Below are 22,987 nucleotides of genomic sequence, written 5' to 3'. Positions count from 1 at the left end.
ATTTACGTTTATTCAAAATTATCCGATCCGAATTACTTAGTTCGAAGACAGAATTTTGTAGAAATTGATAATTCCGTTTACGAACAGTATGTCGAAACTCCGCTATTACACTATTTTAAATTTTTACTACCACGCGGTAACAAATTTGTAATAATAACTGGCTTTATTGGAACTGAGGCGTGGAATGACCAATTTATCACCGTTTCTATTTTCGAAAAAATAGACCAAAAAGGAAAAAATTTGATGGCAGCATGTATCATCCCAGTTTGGCCAACATGGAAGCCTGAATATATTTCATCTTGCTTAGGTCATACGCATGATATATATATTTATTCTGGTATCTAGAATACAGAGTAATTTTTAAGGTAACACAAATATCCTCGAAATTAACGACAACATGAAATGCTTTGGTAGATTAAAGTATTTAATGGCACTGAAAGAAGTAAAATATGGAATGTGGAATGGGTATCGTATTCAGGAAGATGCATTTCTGACTTTAAATAAAGATTAGAATTACTAGTTCACTCATGATTAACGAATTTATTAAATTTTATAAATATATTGTAGTTTTTTGTAAAATATATTTTTTCATTTGGACAACCAAATGGAATATTAAGCTAGCGAGTCATTTATTTGAAATTAGTTGCCGTATGTTACTGTTTATGTGTACATTATTAGAAACATAGCGATTTTCTCTCCGATTTAATGGATGACGGAAACGATTATGACATTCTCCAAGAATTAAACGTTTCCCAAAATGAAAACGTAATAAGACGTCATTTAACGTCATAGAATAATTGCGAATTCATACCAACAAAGTCTTTTAACGTAGCATACAAATAAAACAAATAATTAAATAGACCGAGAAAAGACAAATGAGCTCTCAAATCACCCGCGGATTGGTGAACCTAGGTAATACGGTAAATCGATGTATGATGTAATTTAAGTGCTACATGAACTCCGTTCTGCAGTGTTTGGTCAACACTCCTAGAGTTGCTAAAGACTGCCTTCTACGACCTGAATTGTCTGAAATACAGTTTAACGGATCTCTTGAGGAATGTAGTATATTTTACTCATCTCTAGCATTTTGTGAACTTGTGAAAGAAATGTGGTCTTCTTCTACATCAGGTCCTTGTTGTCCGCGAGATTTTAAAATGGAAATAAACATGAAGCTTCGAAAGTTTATTGGCTATAGGTCTTTTTCGTGTATTTAGTTTAGACAGCACGATTCTCACGAGTTTTTGACCTCCCTTTTGGTGAACTTGTCAGATAAAACTGAGAGGTAAGACTTGTGCGAATATTATGGACATTCCAATGGAAATGAGTTTTCTCCGCCAATCGGAGTGTTTAGGGACTTCTTTGGACAAGTGACTCGTTTTATGAAGTGCATGGTCTGTGGAAATGTTCTTACGATGAACGAGGAAATCTGGTCGTTCACAATTCCGTTAATCAAGGTCTTATTCTTTTCAGTTTTCATTTGATAGGCGGGAGAACGTAATGATATTGTGGATTTACTCAAACAGGAAATGTCCCCGGAAACAATGACAGCTGAGAATTTGCCGGTTTAATATCTTCGTTATATTTTCTCAGTTTTGTAAAAAGTGCGGAAAGAAGACTGATTCAGAGTTTTCATGGATTATAAAACACCCTCCAAAATACTTCATATTCCGTTCAATTTTAAATTAATTTGTATTCAGATTTACTTCGTTTTACGGGCCCTCCCCTGAACAAGAAAATTAATCATAAAGTCAACTTTAAATTAGATAACCTTGATTTATCTCAATTTGTAGGTTTTGTATACTTTTTCTAATGTAAGAGGGAAATAATACTCTCCGTTATAACTTGTATGGAGTCATAAATCATTACGGAAGTCTCAATTCTGGCCATTATACAGCCTTTTGTCGATCCTGCAATAGTTCGGATATTTGGTTTCTTTTGAATGATTCGAGGTTTTATTAAATCGCCATTTGCAGTGTTTCTAATTGCCTGCCATCAGATGTCGTCTCGAATGCGGCCTATCTCCTTTTCTATGAAAGAATCGAATGAGGAGATGTTTATCTAATACTTGATTGATCAATAAATGGTTTTATTATTTTGTATGTAAATTAACTAACAATTTGCTGTCGTTGTCTTGCTGAACGAATGCTGATTTAAATTTTAAAAGAATTTATCTTTCACATGCTTGTCGCGTTTGACAATATTTTAATCTCTATTTGGTGAAATTTTTCCTTTTAATCAAAAAGTGTTAATTAATCTCCATTATAAAGAAAAAAAAGACAGAAATTATTTTGAACTGCCGGCGGATTAGATGGCCTAGCAGATCTATGACTATTGACAACATGGTCTCAGTCAAAAAACAGTCATCATGGTCTTAGTCAACTTATATTAATTCTTTTCATGAAGGTTTAAACTTCAACAAGACAATTTTCTTGTTGAATAGTAAAGAAATACTAACCATTATTTCTACATCGATTAATTAAAGTGAAACACGCAGTAAAAGTCAATTAAACCAACGCAATCAAGAATAAGCAATATCAATAAGTTTATTGTAATCTCGAACTCTGATTGAGTTTAATCTTTCAAATTCTTTCACTTTCTCCCATCCAGTTTGAGTAATTATTTTTAATCCCTCTAATTTATGTTTAATGGCAGGCAAGTCAATTCCTGGCTTGTTTTGTTCAAAGAGAATAGGAAACTCAGTTCTTAGCGCATTTGTAAGTGAGGTCGCATCGACAAGAGTGTCGTGAATTGTTCCAGCCGAACCAGTCCGTGCCCACCCACAAGGAAACACATTATCAACATTTGATTCAATATCAGAATATGAACCCAAACTAGTGACTATCTAATTATAAAATATGAACTATTCTTCTTACTTGATCACATTCATAGTACTCTTTTCGATCAGATTCTCTTATCTCGGAGTAATTATTTTGTGAAATTTCCTAATTTATAATCACGACTGATCACACATTAATGCCGAGAGTCAATATTCCCTTCGAGTAGTTAAGAGGACGGCGTAGATACGAGATTATCATTTTTTTTGATGCACTACCTGCCTCCCCCGCACATTTCATAATCAATTCAAACTTCCGTCTATCAACACGGGAAAGATCTAACAGATATATTTTCGGTTTAATATAAACTGGAAGGTACAAATTGAGGAAATAAATTTTCTATTTGTACTTTAAACAGGCGAGTGCAATGACGTAATTCGCGTGTTGAGAATGCTGAATTGATTGCGTGCCGTCGAGCAAAAAGTTTAACTGAGTGGATATTCAGTGAGCTTAAAGAAGTCATAACATCTTGAGGAATATGTTCGCTGAATTGATCCAAGTAGCCAGTTCCACCCATTAGAAGTACTCGTGCTACATCTAAAGCAGCATTTCCAACTCCAATAACCGCGACACTTCGAGAATTCTTGAGCGAATTCAAGAACTGCCAATAACACCGAATTGATATACGCTTAAGTCAGAAGAGGGGTGTCCATTCACCAAACCCATCACCTCGTGAGCTGTCACTTCTCTCTAGACTTGACTAGCAAATCAATAGTACTTCAGTCAAATTCAATTTAGCTGGTTTATTTGCACCTGTAGCCAAAATAACTACATGATAAGCGAGACTGAGATCATCAAGGGAAATATCACTTCCCAGTGCCACGTTCCCACGAAATGAAAATCTTGAATTTTTCATAGTTTTTTCAAATGTTTGGATTATGTTCTGTTAAGAAAAATGAATAAACAGGATACCCGGACGTCGCTGTTGTCGGGGGCAACTCCGTAGCGAACAAGGCCATATGGGACGGGCATTTTTTCAAACATATCAACAAATACATTATTACCCCACTTTAAAACGTAGTAATTAATATTTTAACTTTAAGAATGTTTCCGGTAGCAAAAAAACCTGCAGGACCGGAACCTATCACAGCAACTCGTACAGATGTTAGAGCTCGCAGCATTATACTTAAATGAAATTTTTGTAATGATTAATATTTTTTTAATATTTTGTGATATTATTTTAATAAATATTATAATTTCAGGCATTGCTGTTGTTACCCTGATGGTCAACGATACTGCGATAAAAAGGATTAAAAAAGTGAGTTAAGTAACTTAAATATTATTATAGGAGATGGAATCGATGAATACAGATCCTCCAGATATGTGCAGTGCCGGACCAATTGGTGACGATAGTATATTAGTTTTAAATAAGGTCATAGTTTTCCACTGGCAAGGATTCGTCGCCGGACCAGTAAGATATTTAATTCGACTTTTTTAGCCTGACACTCCGTACGAGGGTGGTGGATTTGTTCTGGACATTCTTATACCTAGCGAATATCCGTTCAAAGCTGTAAAAGTATGATTATGTAATACAATCATAATAAGGTGACATTCAAAACGAGAATTTATCATCCAAATATTGGGACGAACGGCGCGGTGTGTCTCGACATTCTCCAAAACAAGTGGTCAGCGGCAATGACTATATCGAAAGTTCTACTGTCCATTAGCCTTCTGTTGGGAAATCCTAATCCTGACGACCCGATGGTCAATAGCATTGCTAAGGAATACAAAACTGATCACGAGCTTTTTGAAAAAACTGCTCGCGATTGGACTACTAAGTATGCTACATGATTAACCAACTAATTGTTGTTCTGGATTTCATTTAATTGGTTTTTAATTGTTTATTTACTTATTTAGGACTATTTACTTTGTAGGTTTTAATACTTAATGTTATGATTTATTAACTTAGAAAATAGGCCAGCTATTAGACTTATAACATTAATAATAAGAATTGATGAACTAACTCTAAAATATGATTAGTATGAAAATGTCTTAGAGTGCTAATAATCATTGATTTGACTATTCACGTAAAACGCTTACGTTAGTGATCTTAATGTTGTGAGCTATTCGCGTTGCACATTTTATCGTGTTACTTTTTAGACCTATTGACTTATATTTAGACCTTGACATTTAGATGTTTCCGTTTTTTCAAAAATTCTTCTTAAAATTTAGTACTAACTATTGTAAGGAACAAAAATTGTTGTGTAAGAAAGCATCTGGTTGGGAAAAAATCAACGAAAACGCAAAAAAGCGAGACAATTAGGCAGATAGATTGTGGTTCGAGCCAAATTGTAGAACTATTATCACGAACAAATCGAAACTTATGGAGAAAACCGCACCGGAATCAATGGGCACAATTCTCTCAACTGATTTTGAACATTAAGTACCCTCTAAGTTATTATCGCGTCCCTAAACTGGAACTCGCTAGGATTTGAAATCCCGGACCTTCCACAAAGGCAATTTGATTGGGACGAAATTCACTTCCAATCCCGTATTAAGTCGTTCCCCACATCCCTCGATCAACATTGTTTGGCCTGCATTAAGACGGCCTATCGTCTCCACAGCGGTGCCTGGTTGAATGCCACTCCACTGCCAAGTATTGGGAACTTTCTGACTCCGTTAGTCCTTATCAACAGAGCCTTTAACAGAGAGAAGTCACTCACATGGGAGGCCACATCCGTGGACTCATTATCGCCTCAGAACCTGGTGATATCCGCATCCGCCCCTGGATCAATCGCCACAACTGCTGAATGTAAAAAGATGGAGAAGTACTCTTCACTTGTGTAGAGGTACCAATTCCTCCCATTCGTGGTTGAGACTTCCGGTTCGTTGGGAGGAAGAACAATTTAGCTTTGTTCAAGAGATCGGTTCTCAGATGTTTACATTCACAGGAGACGCTCGATGGTTTTTTGAGCGGATATCCTTTGACATAGTAGGGTCCAACTTCTTAAATTCCCGAAGAAATATCATACAAAACATAATCTCAGAATTTCTTATTTTAAGGGATTCTTTTTTTCTAAGCTTCTATATTTTACACGAATCTCTGACCAAAGAAAACTCCGGAAAGCGGAATATGGTTGAAAGTTATTTTTTCTCCATTACTAAGGACTTTTCTGAATGAGACTTCCTGTGACTAGTCTGGGTCTATATTTCTTTACTCAAAAATTACACTTATACTCTCTCCCAAAAAGATTTCTTACGAGTCTTCACTGCCAAGGAAATCCTTAATATGTTTGCTAATCACTCGGGTATCACTTAAGAGGTTAATTCAACGATTTTTTGAACGACTGTTTGTTCGCAAAAATAATTCCAACACTATAATCGAGTCTTTAGCTGTTGATTGCCATTCTATTTTAATTTCTGAAGTTTTTTGGGAGGTGCGTTGTTTTATCCGAAGTTAAAAAAAATCGCCTACTTTTCTGGACAAGTTGATAGGCAGCCAGAATGTTCCGATCTTTAGAAGCAACAACAATTTCGTCAGTGTAGGAAATCAAGATGTTTTTTTCATTGCCCGATAGAAGCCGATCAGCAATGAAGAAGTTAAACAGGGCGGGAAAGAGCAAGGAACCTTGCGGAACTCCTTTTTTAGAAGGCTTGACTTTGAAATCGACTGTCCCATACAAACATGTACTCTCCAACTACTGAGGAAATTTTATAGTCACAGCTTGAGATTGGCATGGATTTTTGATTATTTATTTATTATTATTTATTATTTAAAGACCAAACACGGGCAAAGCCAGTTAATTATAGTTATTCCCGTGATCGCCGATCCAAACGAGGGAGATCCTTCTGAAAGGTTCAATCCTTCCCGCAAGATCGGCCTGAGACGACGATGTCCCAGGGTCTGAGAAGCTAAGAGTCCTTTTTCGGTAGGCATTAAGTGCCTCCTGAGCGTTGCCATATCCGGAGGAATTTCCAACTGACATGGTGGACCCCGTAACGCCACGCTAAGCCCGGAAGGTAAGAGATCCCCATTTCCAACTGTGTCGTGCCAGAAGTACTCGTTGCCTCACGGGCAGGGGAACGATAACGAGAATTTGCCCCAGGATGAAAACTGGCCTCCTTCGGAATCGAACTCACGACCGTCCAAATCCATTATCATAGCTTAGTCTTCAGCCAAGGGGCATGGATTTTTGATGTGAATAAGGAACTTTCTTGATTTTGTGTCAAAGACCTTTTCCATTTACGTTTTATTAAATTTGAAAATAATAAATAAAAAAAACCTTGTTTATATTTTAGTTGAATAGTACTGAATAACAGCTGATGGTTTGTGGTAAAATTTATTAAAAATTTTAGTCGCTATTAAAACTATCACTAAAGGGCATCATTCGACGTTCTCTGTCCGCTTCCTTTGGCCAATACAAAGTGATTGACCACAAATACGACGCAGTTGTTGTCGGCGCTGGCGGCTCTGGGCTTCGTGCAGCCTTTGGTTTAGCCAGCAAAGGGTACAAAGTGGCATGTGTTACCAAACTTTTTCCGACACGTTCTCATACGGTTGCTGCCCAGGGAGGCATCAACGCGGCTTTGAGTAACATGGAAGAGGATGATTGGAGATGGCATTTTTACGACACTGTAAAAGGCTCTGACTGGCTGGGTGACCAGGACGCGATTTCATACATGACCAGAGAGGCCCCAAAAGTGGTCATAGAATTAGAAAACTACGGAATGCCCTTCAGCCGACTCGAAAACGGGAAAATCTACCAGCGAGCCTTTGGAGGCCAAAGTTTAAAATTCGGAAAAGGAGGACAGGCTCATCGATGCTGTGCCGTGGCCGATAGAACAGGACATTCTATGCTCCATACCCTTTACGGCAGAGTTCAATTTGTTTGTTATAATTTAGTCTTTATATTACAATACTGAATATTTTGTTGAATATTTTGCGCTTGACTTGCTCATGGACGGGCGGACATGTCGAGGAGTGATTGCTATGAATCTCGAAGATGGCACATTCCATAGATTCAACTCCCTTAACACAGTACTTGCCACTGGGTTCTGTCTCTGTAATTGAATCCAGGGGATATGGAAGATCATATTTTTCCTGCACGGGAGCCCACGCATGTACAGGCGACGGACTTGGAATCGCAGCTCGGGCAGGAGTTCCTAACCAAGACATGGAGTTTGTTCAGTTCCATCCGACTGGTGAGGACTATTCAAGTGATTAAGAGGGATTTATGGGGCTGGATGTTTAATCACTGAAGGAGTTCGTGGAGAGGGAGGATTCCTGGTTAACTCTGAGGGAGAAAGATTTATGCCAAAATATGCTCCCACCGCGAAAGATTTGGCTTCCAGAGATGTTGTTTCTAGGTCGGCAACCCTAGAAATTATGGCGGGAAGGTTTATTTAGGTAAGAATTATTATGGCAGAGGTTGTGGTCCTGAAAAAGATCATGTTTATCTTCAGTTGAGTCATTTGGATAAAAAGATGATCGAGGAGCGTTTGCCTGGCATTTCCGAGACAGCCATGATTTTTGCTGGAGTGGATGTGAGCAAAGACCCGATACCGGTGATCCCAACTGTCCACTACAACATGGGAGGAACTCCGACCAATTGGAAAGGACAAGTCGTCGACCATGTCGATGGCCAGGACGTTGTTATTCCGGGACTTTATGCCTGCGGTGAAGGGGCGTGTGCCAATGTTCACGGAGCCAACCGTCTTGGGGCCAATTCCTTGCTTGATTTAGTTGTTTTTGGGCGAGCTTGTGCAAATACAATAGCAGAAAACACGGAACCTAATTCAAACTTTTCGAACTTGCCCGATGTCGATTAATTTCTCTTACTAATAGGATGCAGGAAGAAGTTCAATAGAACACGTGGATAACCTTTTGAATGCTAATGGGTCGAGTAGTGCTGCCACACTTCGTCTGAAAATGCAAAAGGCAAATCAAGAGCATGCGGCCGTTTTTCGTGATGGACCTACACTTCAGGGAGGAATTACAAAATTGAAGGCTATCCACGATGAACTAAAAAATGATATCCGAGTTATTTTATAATTGAGATTTTTAGGTCGTCGACAAGTCTTTGATTTGGAATACGGATTTAATTGAGACATTGGAACTTGAGAATTTAATGTGTTGCTCTCTTCAAACTGTAGTAGGAGCAGAGGCAAGAAAGGAAAGTCGTGGAGCACATTCTAGAGAAGACTTTCCTGTCAGAAATAACCTAAATCATAGTTCTTTAGACTAGAATTGATGAAATTGATTATTCTATTGATTCTGAAGGCCAATCTCGAAGGGAATTTAAGGATCATTGGAGGAAGCATACTCTTTCATATTACAATCAGAATAGTGGAGAGGTGGGTTTTATATTGTGTATTTTAGATATCATTACGGTATCGTCCTGTTATTGATCATACCTTGTATGAGGATTGTCCCACTTTACCTCCATTTGTTCGGAAATATTAATTTCTTATTTCTTTCTTACTAACACTGTTTCCGTGTCTTTTTCTTATTATCAGCTAAGCTGAAAAAGTGGCTAGTATTTTGGGACTACCAAAATAGTTATTTCAGACTTTTCTTTTAAAAATCGAAAAGGGCTTCGATAAAAATTTACAAGCAGTCGGTACGCACTTTGCATCTCGTAATGATCAATTTTTAAGTCACAGCGGGTTGAAATTTAAAATAAATTTTGCACGAAAATTCAGATACTAGTACAACGAAAAGCATCCGTAACTTTGATTAAAAAAGTACTACTTCCTTTCAACCAGAATATTTCAATAAACTCTATTGTTCAATCAGTCCGACCGAGGCCACTCTCAATAGATAATTACTACGTTTACTTTCACAAATCTGTTAAAGACATAACACAATCTTAGACTTTTTGCACCTTTAAACTCATTTCTTGTTAAAACTATCCAGATAGGGTGTCGTGGATAATTGAGTTAAAGAATTTAACTATCCATTTAGAAATGGTGCAATGCAGTTTACTAGTTCTACATGGAAATCCATGTATTTTATAAAAGATATTTAGTTTGCCATTTTTAATTTGTGATTAAATCGATTTGTCGCTAATAGCTCTTATTATTAGCACATCCACCAAATAAAAGATTCATAATTCTCTCGTCGCTCGTGCCACACTCTGGAAAATTTTGTCTGTTAGACACCTCCAAGCTCTTCTTGAGATTGCGATTTTCTATGCTGTCTAGATAGTAACAACCTGGATTCTGCGAAATTTATTACAAATTTTTTGGAGTTGTACCAAGGATAAAGAAAATGGTTCTAAATTGTACTTGTAGTCATTGCAGTCTTCACGGCAATGCTCTGACATCGGAGAATATTTCATTTTCTTTGCGTCAAGTTTTGGAAGATGCTGTCAAAATTATTAATTATGTAAAAAAGACCTCTTCGATCTTGTCTATTTAAAATATTGTGCGATGAAAGGGGATGCAATCATACATCATTACTTTATATGGTGAAGATGTTTTTCACGTGAAAGGGTATTGTAACGCTTGTTCGAATTAAGCAGCGAGCTTGTCTTTTTCGAGAATTAAAATTTTCCAATTTACACAAATTTGAGAAACAATCTTTGGTTAGAAAGAATTCCATATTTAGTTTCTACTTTTTTTAATACAAAGCTTTCTGTAGAAAAAAGAGAAGTCGCAGCCCCTGCGTCACAACCTGGCAAGCGGGCAAAGCAGTCCAAACCTCCCAAGTCCGCTTGGATGCCGAGGCCTGTGAAGCCTGCAAGCCACATTGCGAGCGGGTCGGTACCACCTTCGCCGACAAAATCCGCTACGCCGCGAATTCCTTCAAGTGAGGATTCGCAAAGGTAACTTTACATTTTACCTAGGGGCGATGTATTCGAAGAACTTTACGGCGTGTTCCTGGCACGTACGGGAGTTCTTTGGAAAGCATCCGAAGGCGATAATTATTTGGAACCTGAATGCCAAGCACATAGCCAAACACATAGAGCTTGGTCGCTGGCTGTCGGGGTTCCTTGAATCTCGCGGACAGGTTATGCGACATCAGGGGGTCTTTTCTAAAGTCACAACAGTCCTTCGCGGGGTCCCTCAGGATTCTGTGCTGAGTCCCACGCTTTTTAATATTTTTATGGCTTCTGCGCCCATGCCAGTCAACGCTCGTACTGAAATGGTGATCTATGCAGACGACATCATCCTCTGGGATCACTCGATGAAACCTGAGTGTGCGTGTCGTAGGCTACAGGTTGCTGTGGATAGACTTGTAAACTAGTGTGGGAGTAGGGATCTAAAGATGCGTTCGGACAAGTGCGAAGTTTTCAAAGTCTGTAAAAGGACGAGGGGTTATACTAATTACGTCCCTAGGTTATTGCTGAACGGGTCAGCAATCGGATGACTTATTTGGGGGTTCTCTTCAAGCCTTCCGGTGAGTTTGCCGATCACATTGTACGTACAAAAATGTGTGCAATGCAGCGACTAGGCGCGTTGCGTGTTTTCCCCCTGCGGAGAGGTGCCTGGATAAGCGTGTTTAACGCCATGGTGTTACCCGTGTTGACCTATGGCGTACATGCCTGGCACTTTGCAAGGACAGGGAGAGGTACGTTGACACGCTCGAGAAAGTCACAAGACGAGTCATCCGGCTAGCCCATGGCTTAGGATGGCGAGAGGAGCTCTCGGACACCCAGGAATTGTCTTTCAAAGGCCTCCCTGAGGTCCTAGAGAAGATAATGTCTGGGTGGCAGGTAAGCCGGTAAGTCTTCGTTTGCGGCTGAGAGGTGAGCGTGTATGCGGGACTGAAAAGGCAAGAATGCCAAAGGTCCTCTACCAATACAGAAACCCATGAAGTAAACGAATTTGTATTCAGAAAAAAGGTCCACTGCAGACTTCGCATGGACATGACATAAATATATGCCATGACGCAAAAATTCCACAAAGCTGTTCACATACTACAGGGGTGACCAACTTTTTTCACTGGTGAGCTAGTTTTCATATTGCGATTTTTTGGCGATCGAATTATATATTTTAATAACAAAATTTTCATTTTATAATTAAAAGTTAATGGGATTTTTGGCATTGTAATTCTCTTGTTTAGAGGTCTGGCTTGTATGAGCTTATTGCTATTCTCATGCAATCCTTAAGATAGTCATTCGTTAAACAGGTCCTGTATTGAAACTTTATCATTTTTATCCTTGAAAATGATGTTTCAGATAAATATGTGTTTCCAAAGCATGAAAGAATTCACACCAATCAAAATTGGATATTTTTATGAAGGGGTAAATCTCCACATGTTGACATTTGAGTATGATTTTAAAATGCGGTCATTTTTGGATTTATAATTTCTATTTCATTTTTTGGTTCAACGTAAAAAATTTTTCCAAATTCTTCTGAAAGATTTTCAAAGTCTTTCTCCATGAGCAGAAAAGCAAAGAAACTGGATAGTATTGTAGTAATATTCTTGAAAATACACATAGTTGGGCAATTGACAGATGAAAATGGAGCAGAAAAAAAAACTCGGATCATTATTTGACGACTAGGAAGATATTCAGCGAAGAAAAATACTCTCAATTCTTGCGCTCAAAAAATTAAAGTCAATTTTTTTTTAAATATTTATTTTGTATTCCATAAAAAAGTAATCCGAACCTAAACTTCATGGACAGGAAGCCGACGCGATCGAGAAAGAAATAGAGCGTACTATCGCAAGGGATATCCGCTCGAAAAACCATCTTGATTCGCGGGCGTCGCCTGTAAAAGCAGACATGCGAGACCCGATCTTCTGAACAAAGCTGATTGCCTTATCGCCCAAGGAACCGGAAGTCTCAACCGCGAATGGAAGAAATTGGAACTTCTCCGTAAGTGAGGAGTACTTCCGCATCTTTTTGCATTCCGCGGTTGTGACAATAGATCCAGGGGCGGATGCGGACATCAGCAGGTTCTGAGGCGAGAAAGAGTCCACACACGTGGCATCCCAGGTAAGAGGCTTCCCCCTGTTGAAGGGAAACACAGTGATCCCGTCAGGCCTTTATCCGTCCCCCCGATCGATCCCAGTGGGTTCAAGCAGGGGGGGGATTCCGGCGATTTCCAGCCGATTATCCGCCATCCGTCAATCTGAATACTTTGGGATCAACATCTAAAACGTTCAAATAATCAATCTTAAATGCAATTATTTTCAGCGCAATACAAATAATGACTACTCTAATACTTATAATTGAAACTTGTAAAAAAAGTTATTTTTATGAATATAAGGCAATGTATCCGAACCTGAATATTACACGTAGACAAAAATTAAGTCGAAAATAATCAAAATATCAACAAAAACATCAACAAGCTGTACTCTTAAGAGCATCTAATTCCATCCCAATATTATTTATTTTATTTTTAAGTGCAGAAATGGCACTGAACACAATATTAGTCGCTTTGAGAGCCCCAGAAGACTCCACATTGAAATAAAACATATCCGCGTGCTTATTGTAGTCATATTTACCCTCAGCTAGACATAAACTAGATACATAACCTTCATTATCTGCTAGATCACTGAACTCACTCCGAGGCCTATAATTCATAAATGCCCATAAAAACCATTCTGTTGGATTTGGAAAGGTCGTATGCCTTAAAATGTTGTCTGGGTCATATTCAAAAGCCACTGATGCACAGGCGTCCCATTTTGCATGCTCCTTGGCAATACCCTTCCTTGCGTATGCGTGAAATTTGAGTTCCTGTCCAGCCCGCATCTTTACTATCAAAATATCATCTTCTGGTTTTTTATAAAGCGTTGATTCCACATTCCCACGAATCGGCATCTTCGACGTTAACATAATTTTTTACAGTTTTTACGGTTTCATTTTTAGAAATCAAGTCGCTAGAAGTCACATTTACTGTCCCGGAACCAGTTACTTTTACATTCAATGAGAACTCGATCGCACAATTAGGACAAAAGTGAGTGCATGTACAATCCTGATTTTAAGAAATTAAAATACTCTAAAATGGCGGATAGAATCAATGATCCCATCAGAGCCGATTGGAATAAGACCTACGCGGTGAGCGATCATTTCGTCATTAAGAACGGTTGTGTTTGTTTCTATTTGTATCCAGTCAATAGCTAAAGTTGGCACTTCAGAAAGACAGACACGGCGGAGAGCATTTGCGACACTAAAAATTCGCATTTATTAAAACCTCAAATCTGTGTTTTTTATACAAAATTTCACATGAGTATCGGCAATTTCTAATATATTCACTGACGGCTGGTTTGCGTAAGGCATCACAAAATTAAATATTAAAATAATTTTTATTAAAATTTAAACAAATAATATAAATAGAATATTTTTTATTGTTCAAGAAAACCAAAATCCAAAAAAACAAGGAACGATCATTAACGGGGTGATAGAAACAAGATACCGAAGTGTCTCTTTCTATGCTAACCATAATTATAATTACTCAACATAACTTTTCTCCAGTACTATCCGGATCAGAGGATTTTGCGAGTCTTCTAGCCTCCCGTCAAGCTGTACTCCATAAGCCAGTGTCAATGCAAAATGTCTTGTCTTTTCCACTGTTCGATAAGGTAGTCACTTTCCTCCCTACCAAACCATCCCTTTTAGCCATATGTACACACATTCTGTACAGTTAGATTTACGTTTCCGGACCCAGATGGAACCGGGTTAGGTTTTAAAGGATCCTCACACTCCTTTTCCTCTGGTTTGCTACGTGGTCGCCGTAAGAGCCACGACAGTTGACAATTACTCTAAGATAGAGTAAATTCAAGCTCTTGGAGAGATCCATAGCATAACCGCCCATAGTATAAGCCCACGACTCCGCAAAACAATTCTCTCTCCGCATCCATGAAATGGTGTTTTTCTCAGGTGCTATGATCAAGCCCTTTTCTGCTGTCTACTTCTTTAGCATGGGAATGTGTGACTTGAGTCGTCTCCACGACTGGGAAATCTTTTTTGAGGCATCCATTACCAAGATGTCATCAGCATATATGATGAGTTTGCCAATACGTACGGACGGAGGGGAATGTCCATCAGAATTATGTTAAAAAAAAGTGGACTCAAAACCGATCCCAGCGGGACTTCCCTTCTAAGTTCTAAACACCCTGATAGATAGTTCCCGCAGCGAAAAAAAGATTTCTTTCAAGACAAATAGCTCTCCAGCAATCGATAGATCTTTATTCCGGCGCCGGTTTCATAAACTCTCGCAACTAGGTCCAGGTGCCACACGTTATCGACAGCTTTTGCGAGATCCAAACACACCACAGATACCCAGGCATTTTTTCTGTAAGCACGGAATAGCTAGTGCTCTAGCTTCTTAAAACAGTCCCCTGTGCACCTTCCTTCGCGAAATCCCCATTGAACGAGTGAAATCAAATTTTGTGATTCCACATAACCAGAGAGCCTGTTAAAGAAATCTTTTCCATTGTTTTAGAGAAAGCACAGATGAGGGTAATTTCCGATAGTTTGCTGCTAGCAGTGTCGATTTAGCCTGTTTCGGTATCATTCGAACGATCGTATGTTTCCACGCTGCCGGAACGTGTCCAAACGTACAGTTAACGTCAAACATCATAAACAGTGCTTGTATCAGAAGTTCAGGGGCATTCTTTACAATATCTGAAGGATGTAGTAAAAACCAGGTAGCTTATTCTTCAACCCAGCAATTGCCTTTTCGGCCTTTCCTGTGTTATCGCACCACATAACAACTACAAATAGTCAAGTTTCTTTACGATCCTGTTGTTTGTCCTTCGTGAAACAATACATTCGACCTCTTAAACCTGACTGAGATGGTTTCTGAGTGCATCCATGACATTATCAGAAAAGATGTATTTTCAATCTGGTTCTTTGAGTGAAACTCCTTTGGAATCATTTCTGCTAAGACGTTGTTATGCTTTCCAGAAGTTAGGATTTCGCTTATCCAGTTTTCTGCATTCCGACATCCATATACTTTCGACCTCAGCTTTGGCCATTTTTGTAATAATGGATTTGATCTTGCCAATCTCAACTTTCAGTCTGTATTTAATTAACTCAACCCGACATCTTCTGCGATTCTCTAAAGTATTTTTCGTTCTGATCAGAGTGACAAGTTTCGGATTCATTTGATTTTTATATGTTCCTTTAAGTTTCCATACATTCTTATCAGCATAAGCATTCAGGAATTTTATGATTGATGATCTAAGGTGGTCCTCAGAGGCTGGACCACGACTGTTTGAACAGACTCCCGCATAAACTCCAGTTCATATTTACGAGGTTGTAACCAGTGAATAAGTCCTCCTGAACATTCATAGTTATCTTTATCCACTTAGTTTGCGGCACATGGTCAGAGGCAATATCCGCTTCCAACCTCGGTATGCAGTATAAGAGACTAACTGACGCCGACCATGGAAACCCAAACAATCAGCCCTGTCTCTGTCTGCGTAATGATTCAGCTCTTCCAAAGTGAAAACCGAAAACCCCAGGTTAATAGTCGCTAAGTCTTCAAGGGCGGCTGCATCCATGTTCGTATTTTCACATCCATAACTCACATTTTTTGCATTAAAGTCTCCTGCTATGATTGCCAGACAATTTTCCTTAAAAAACGTCTCAACAACATTTAAATAGTGCCTTAAAGACTTTGAGTACACTCATCCGACGGTTAGCCAGCCAGCAGTCGTGTGCAGCTCGACCACAATAAAATCACAGAGTGACTCCTCCACAACTCTGATGTTCCTCACCTTGAGGTTCGCCGTGTAATACACTGAGTTTACTTCCCATAATAAATTTATACCCTACAAATTCAACTTTTATTGCTTCCTCCAGCTTTGCCTTGTTGATAACAAAATGTGAGACTTCGTTGTGGCCCGGAAGAGCCTCAGCTCCAATGCCCGTCTCGCAAGCGAGTGGGCATTCGTGATCGTTAACACGATAAAACCTTCCGCCTTCGGCTACTAACCTCTTTTGGGAGCACCGCCACCTTGGCCAATAAGGACGCAGCAATGATAGGTTTTCCAGGCATTTCAAGAGCTTGTTCCTCGTGCTGAGTTTCATTCTGACCGTTTTCCGTACTGAGGCGTCCTTCACTGTGCTCACTTTCTGTGACACACAGATCGGAAACAAGTAATTAAACTTGAGCCGCTCAAAAACAACTACTATTGCTAAAATAGTATTTTTATTGGAGAACCTCAAAGTTTGGAAATTTTTTGATTATAATTAAAAAGAATTAATAGATATTTTTATAAAATAAAATAGACATAGGCAGATTATTGCATTAATTTTTTGTAGTGCCGCATTAATGACGGAGCAGGATCTCGAAAAAGAGGTTAAATTAATGAAAGAAATGCGAAATGAACTCGCCAAAGTCACCACTGTTCGGGATAAATTGTCAAATCAGCTTAATGAAACAAATATGGTTATGAGTGAATTAAAGCTGCTTACTCATGATTCGACTGTTTATAAAATGGTCGGTCCAGCTTTAATCAAACAATCGACAAAGGATTCTCAGGAGAACGTGAAAAGAAGAGGCGAATATTTGACTGCAGAAATTGAACGACATGAAAAAATTATCAAATCACATGACGAAAAACTCACCAATCATACGAAAAAAATTAACGAACTTCAGGCTAAACTAAAATCTTAATTTTTTGTTTCCTCTCAACGTTTTTTCGAATTTTCCTTTAAAATAAATTTTGATGGTTTTTTAATGTTGATATAAAACAGAATTCTTTAGCTTGTCATGTTCTCTTTCTGTCTTGATCTTTACAAATAAAAAAAAGTGTAATCGGCGAGATGTCAAAATGTCGTTTACATCTTGCGGCAGAGCTATTTACGATTTTTAATTCTTTAGCTGCGGTAGTGTCCTTCCTGGCCTGTCTCGAAAAGGCTCAGAGGATTGAAAGTATGTTTCCATGATGTCATAAACAGAGGGATCCGATCCATTCGTAGTATGTGGCCGAAAAGTCCCCATCGGGTCATAGTAATAGTTGTCTCTAGGTGTTCTGCTTTGGAAACGGAGTATAAGTCTTGTTTCTTGATCTCATCGGTTAGTGTATTCCCAGTAGTGACCTGAGTTATTTTCTGTGAAAAGCACTAATTTTTGATTTAGTCTTTATGTTACTGAGTTGTACAGTAAGATAGACAGAATGAAAGCATTGTACAGACGTATTTTTACGGGGTTTGAGAGATGCGCGTAACTTAGCCATGCCGATTTTAGCCTCTTTAGTTTCAATTTCGACAACATTTTTTTTCGTTGGACATCTTATTAGTCACCAAGCAGTGACCCGAAATGAAATTTAAATTAAGAGACAACAGTTTTATGCCCAATCGATAGGAGTGTGCCTCTGTAAGATTGTGAGTCCATCAGCACGTATATGAGATTAAGTTTACAGATGATGTAATTAATTTGATTGTAAATCGGTAAAATCTCCCTATCCTGGTTCTGTCTTTATCCCTTCCACGTTGTCATATGTCTTGTGGAATGCTTAAATACCGTGTTACTTCAAAAAAGATCAACTAAACCAGTGGTGTAAAACATGCGGCCCTCTAAATTTATAGGTGCAGCCCGCAAGCTTCATGTGCAACAGTATATTTAGTGGAGTGTAGTTAATATCACTACACAGTCAAATTTTTAAAAAAGCGAAATGGAGAGAAATATTATGCCAGTTCGAAATATCAAATACTAAAATGGCTAGAAATAGCATCACAGTTGAAAATATCAAGTATCCAAGTGACGATAAATATCGTCCCACTTCGAAAACATAAGTACAAAAATAGAGTAAATATTAAGCCACATCAAAAGCTTAAAAGTTAGAATCTTCCTGAAAAAGTTTAAAAACTTTAAAAATTGTGCAACTAAAATAATTGCAATGTTTGGTTTGACATATGTGTGTAAACATTTTTTTTCATTTATGAAATTAAGAAAAACTGTTAATAGAAGACGACTTACAGATAAAAATTTGTCGGCTTTAATTAAAAATAATTGAACCCAAAATACTAAAATTTGCATCTGGAAAAGATTCAATCATCCGAAAGTAGCTCTAAGCACGATCAAAAGATGGTGATTACATATTTAGATTTCCTTATTTTTGGTTTTGAATTAAAATAAATAAATAATTTTTCCTTGACGAAAAATTATTATAAATGCGGCCTCAACGGGAAATTATTTTAAAATACCAGCTTAGGGATTTAAACGGGTTGTTGGACGGGTTGTTGTGGTGTATATGTCAGTTTTCAAGAGTGAAAATAAGGCAACAATAAAGACAGAAAACGAGCATTTATCATATGAAAACAAGTTTGGAGGCAACATTACTGTTGTGCTTAAAGTCAATAACCCCTCGATGGGATCTATTAATATTTTTAACACGCTATGCAACATGAAATCGATCAAGAAGGCACGAGTTTCTCGCCGACAGTCAGGAGAGTTTCTACTGAATTTCAAAGTCGAAAAAGATGTGGAAAACTTTCAAATTGAATTAGAAGAAAGCAAACCTTTTGGAGAGGGAGGCCACTCTCTCAAAAATAAGAAATTCGGGCCAGTGGCAATAATTCTAAAAAATGTCCCAACTTGGATCGAAATTGAGGAACTCGAAGACTTCCTGAAGGGCAAAGTGAAAGGAAAAATGACTCTCGAACGCTTTGAGAAAAGGGGAGTGAGACTCCCTATTATTAAATTGGTAACTTCTGATCATGGAGAAGCTCAATCGCTTGTACGATTTGGGCTAAAGATTGGCTTTTCGAATGTAAAGGCCGAGTGGTACAGAAAACCGGAAGTCCAGTGCTATCGATGCCAAGGGTTTGGCCACATAGCACGCTTATGTAAAAATCAGGAGAAATGTCTATTTTGTTCGGGTACACATGCTGGAACAGATTGCAAGGACTCTAACATGAAAAAATGTGTCAACTGCGGTTCTTCGAGCCACTTGGCAAATTATCGGGGCTGTAAGAAAGCTAAAGAAGCTTCAAAGCTGAAAAATGATAAAATTCTAGTTCAGAAACTGTTAAAAGAAGCTTCGGAGAATGCTAAAATCAACCAAACAGACATAAAAAATTTACCCTTGAAGCCATGGGCGGGATGGAACGTTCCAAGAGTTAGGAAAACAGTTGAAGCTGGAACACAGACATTGGAAACGACTATATCTCACTCTGCGGTGCAGACTTTGTCGACTTCAGGAGCTGGGTCAATGACGGGTCGACCTCGAGCTGACTTAATTAGTGAGCTCGAAAGATCTATTAAGGACGTGACCAGAACTAAAAAAGATGCCAAGCTTTTACTCGGTTTGGTGGCTCTCCTAAAAGAGGGAAGCAGCCACCAAATAAATCAAACGTGACCAGGATTACCTTGGTTAATGCCCGCTCTCTTCGAAAGCGGGCAGCAGAGCTGATAGCTCTTATCAGCACAGTTCAGATGGATGTATTTATCATTAACGAGACGAAAATGAAGAAGTCTGGAAGTATCACTATTCCTGGATACAGCTCGATTGATATTCCTTGGCATCCTGGTGCTAACGCCGGCACAGGAACATCAATATTTTACAAAAAGTCTATTGACATTCGGAATCCAAGAATAATTGAACAGAATGTATGTGAATTAGCATCCATTGATTTAAAAACTTCTATTGGATGGATAACCGTTGGAGGTATATACTCCAAAAGGTTGAAAGATTATTCGTCGATTGTCAAAAATTTTATGGAAGGAAATGAGAATCCAATTCTTGTTGGAGACTTAAATGCGAAGCATACTGCATATGGGTGCGTGAAGTCAAATCAGGATGGAAATTGTTTACTTAAGATCAAAAAAACCTCAAATTTTCAAATTTTAACGTCTGAAGAGCTTAACCACTTTCAGCAGCAAGGTGGTGATCGATTAGGATTGTTTATTGTTGCAAATGCCTTAAGTGGTTTGTGTGACCGGCCTTATGTTGAAAATGATGTTGGGAGTGACCATCTTCCGCAAACGATGAAACTACGAACGGGAGCAGTTCTCACTGAGGATGTATTTCTTGGTTATAATATCAGCAACATTAATTGGAATCATTTTAACTTTTATATGTCTATGAAATTTGCAAATACTCAAGAATTGAAAATACTAAATCTTGACGAGATCAATTATTTGGATGAAAGAATAAGGAACATTATTCGAAATTATCTGGAGGACTATGGAAAAAAGAGGTTTCTCTTCTCGTACAAAAATCGATTGATAAATGAAGAGCAATCCAAACTACTTCGTGAAAAAAGGAACTTGGAAAGTAAACTAAAGCGGTGTTGGGACCCGCAAGACCCTATCTTCCTCAAACAAAGAATAAAATCGATTAAAAACTTATCAGAGGAATTATCTAAGGATATAGTAGAGGAGAGCTGGAAAAAAGAATGCTCTAAACTCTCTCATAAAAATCCGAATTTTTGGAAACTTTTCTCAAAGATGAGTTCTGATAAAAAGGGTGGAGAGATAAAACTCAAGTCCAGTGATGGCAATCTGATTCCAAGAGAGGAGGTACCTGAGAAGTTAAAAGAGCAGCTAGCTAAGATTCAAGAAGTGGACCCTTTGTCTATAATTTCTCAGACTATACAAAATGAGACGTGTATTTGGGAGTTACTATCGCTTACGGAGGGGCCATTATGTGGAGCTATTTCTATGGAAGAAATCAAATCAGCAATACACGGATGTAAAAATAAATCCCCTGGTTGGGACTACATACCGATGATTATCTTCAAAAAGGCGGGAATGCCTTTGTTATATGAACTATGGAAGCTATTTAACTCTTCGTGGAGTATTGGACATGTTCCCCAAGCATGGAAGAGGACAATTGTTCGCATGATCCCGAAGAAAGGAAAACCGAGTTCGGATCCTGCAAATTACAGACCAATCAGCCTCATATGTTCTATCTCAAAAATCATGGAAAAAATTGTCTTTAAAAGACTATCAACTTATATTGAAGATAAACAGTATCTCTTGAAAGAGCAATGGGGTTTTCGGCGGAACAAGGGCACTGGAAATTGCTTTTCACTGTTAAAGGAGGCCATATCTACAGCACAAAGGAAAAAAGAGTATCTTACGGCTGCATGTCTAGACATATCAAAAGCATTTGATAGCGTCTGGCATGCCGGGCTATTACGAACTTTATACAATTTTAGCGTTGGAAAGACAGCCCTAGTTTGGATGAAGAGTTTCCTCTCGGAAAGAGAATCGTTTGTACGGGTCGGTAACCAATTATCGAAGAGAATTTTGCTTAAGAGAGGAGTTCCGCAGGGATCTGTCATCAGTCCACTTTTATTTAACTGTGTGATGTGCGACATCCCTCAAGTGGATCTCCCTAGCATGGAGATGGTCATCTACGCAGATGATATTTTAATTATGGATTTCTCTATGAGCAAGTCAATATCGTGGAAAAGAACCCACAGTCATATCGAAAAAATTGGCAAATGGTGCCAGGATAAAGGCTTGTCTTTATCTTTTGAAAAAAGCACTGTTTGCTGGATTGGTAAAAGGAGAAGGAAACCTGATGTTTGTATTAACACCGGAGCGATAAAACCCGTGGATGATCTTAAATACCTCGGAATAGTTGTGGATGCAACTGGTTCATTCAAGATGTATATAAGGAAGAGAAAGAACAAGGCTACCCAAATGTTGAAAGCTCTGATGCGATTCCAGCTGAAACCGGAAACGTTCTTATACGTATACTCTGCGTGTATAGAACCCTTCCTGATCTATGGATCTCAAGGATGGTTCGGAAGCTGCGAAGGAAAGAAACATGTTGATCTTTTGGAGAAAACGCGGAGATATGCCATTAAACTGGCACATGGCTTGGACTTAAAATCCAAACTAACCCCAGAGCTGGAGAGATCGGTACGATCCATTGAAAAACTGTTGCATCACTTAAATAAATAGTGGTGCAAGGGGTCGTTATTTTTATCGAAGGGACATCTGGTGTCCCATTAGAATTGACCCCAATCACCAAACAAACTTGTTTCCTCCGTCTCCTTGGTTTCGTTTGGCTCTTCTCTCCCCTTTTAATCTAGTGACGAGTTTGTTACATAGAAAATAAACATTTCAATTCAATTCAAATTATTTTAAAATGCAACCCTCTAAGTGAAATGATTTTGACACCCCTGCTCTAGACCAATTTCTTCTAAGTATTTTTTATAATCTTATAATTGTTTATAAACTTTAATTAATTATAAAATTGATTTATATGATTGAACGACGTGGTCTTACTCGATTTATGACCAAAATAAGAGATTTACTTTACGGAGTATATTTATAATGCATTCTATCAAATA

At 38.4% G+C, this 22,987-nt stretch overlaps 4 protein-coding genes across 4 annotated transcripts; 3 read left to right on the top strand and 1 right to left on the bottom strand.

The window, feature by feature from the left end:
* Positions 1–705: 705 nt before the first annotated feature.
* Positions 706–2,007, top strand: LOC118761286 (ubiquitin carboxyl-terminal hydrolase 2-like). The gene is made up of 3 exons (XM_036499064.1): positions 706–765; positions 948–1,188; positions 1,817–2,007. The coding sequence occupies exons 1-3, from the start codon at positions 706–708 to the stop codon at positions 1,957–1,959; spliced, it is 444 nt and encodes a 147-aa protein (XP_036354957.1). The 3' UTR covers positions 1,960–2,007.
* A 2,118-nt stretch (positions 2,008–4,125) lies between these two features.
* Positions 4,126–7,845, top strand: LOC115228973 (succinate dehydrogenase [ubiquinone] flavoprotein subunit, mitochondrial-like). The gene is given in 4 exon segments (XM_029799413.2): positions 4,126–4,245; positions 6,026–6,211; positions 7,155–7,676; positions 7,678–7,845. Coding segments are annotated over 4 exon segments (996 nt in total).
* Positions 7,846–13,066: 5,221 nt separating this feature from the next.
* Positions 13,067–13,546, bottom strand: LOC115228972 (DNA-directed RNA polymerase II subunit RPB3-like). Its single transcript, XM_036499063.1, has one exon. The coding sequence runs from the start codon at positions 13,544–13,546 to the stop codon at positions 13,067–13,069; it is 480 nt and encodes a 159-aa protein (XP_036354956.1).
* A 3,460-nt stretch (positions 13,547–17,006) lies between these two features.
* On the top strand, positions 17,007–17,359 carry LOC115228968 (prefoldin subunit 6-like). The gene has a single exon (XM_036499061.1). The coding sequence runs from the start codon at positions 17,007–17,009 to the stop codon at positions 17,349–17,351; it is 345 nt and encodes a 114-aa protein (XP_036354954.1). The 3' UTR covers positions 17,352–17,359.
* The last annotated feature ends 5,628 nt before the right edge of the window (positions 17,360–22,987 follow it).

Source organism: Octopus sinensis, unplaced genomic scaffold (assembly GCF_006345805.1).
Source record: "Octopus sinensis unplaced genomic scaffold, ASM634580v1 Contig11541, whole genome shotgun sequence".
Taxonomy (NCBI): domain Eukaryota; kingdom Metazoa; phylum Mollusca; class Cephalopoda; order Octopoda; family Octopodidae; genus Octopus; species Octopus sinensis.
The sequence above is the reverse complement of the archived record's forward strand: the minus strand, read 5'-3'. Positions and strand labels throughout refer to the sequence as shown.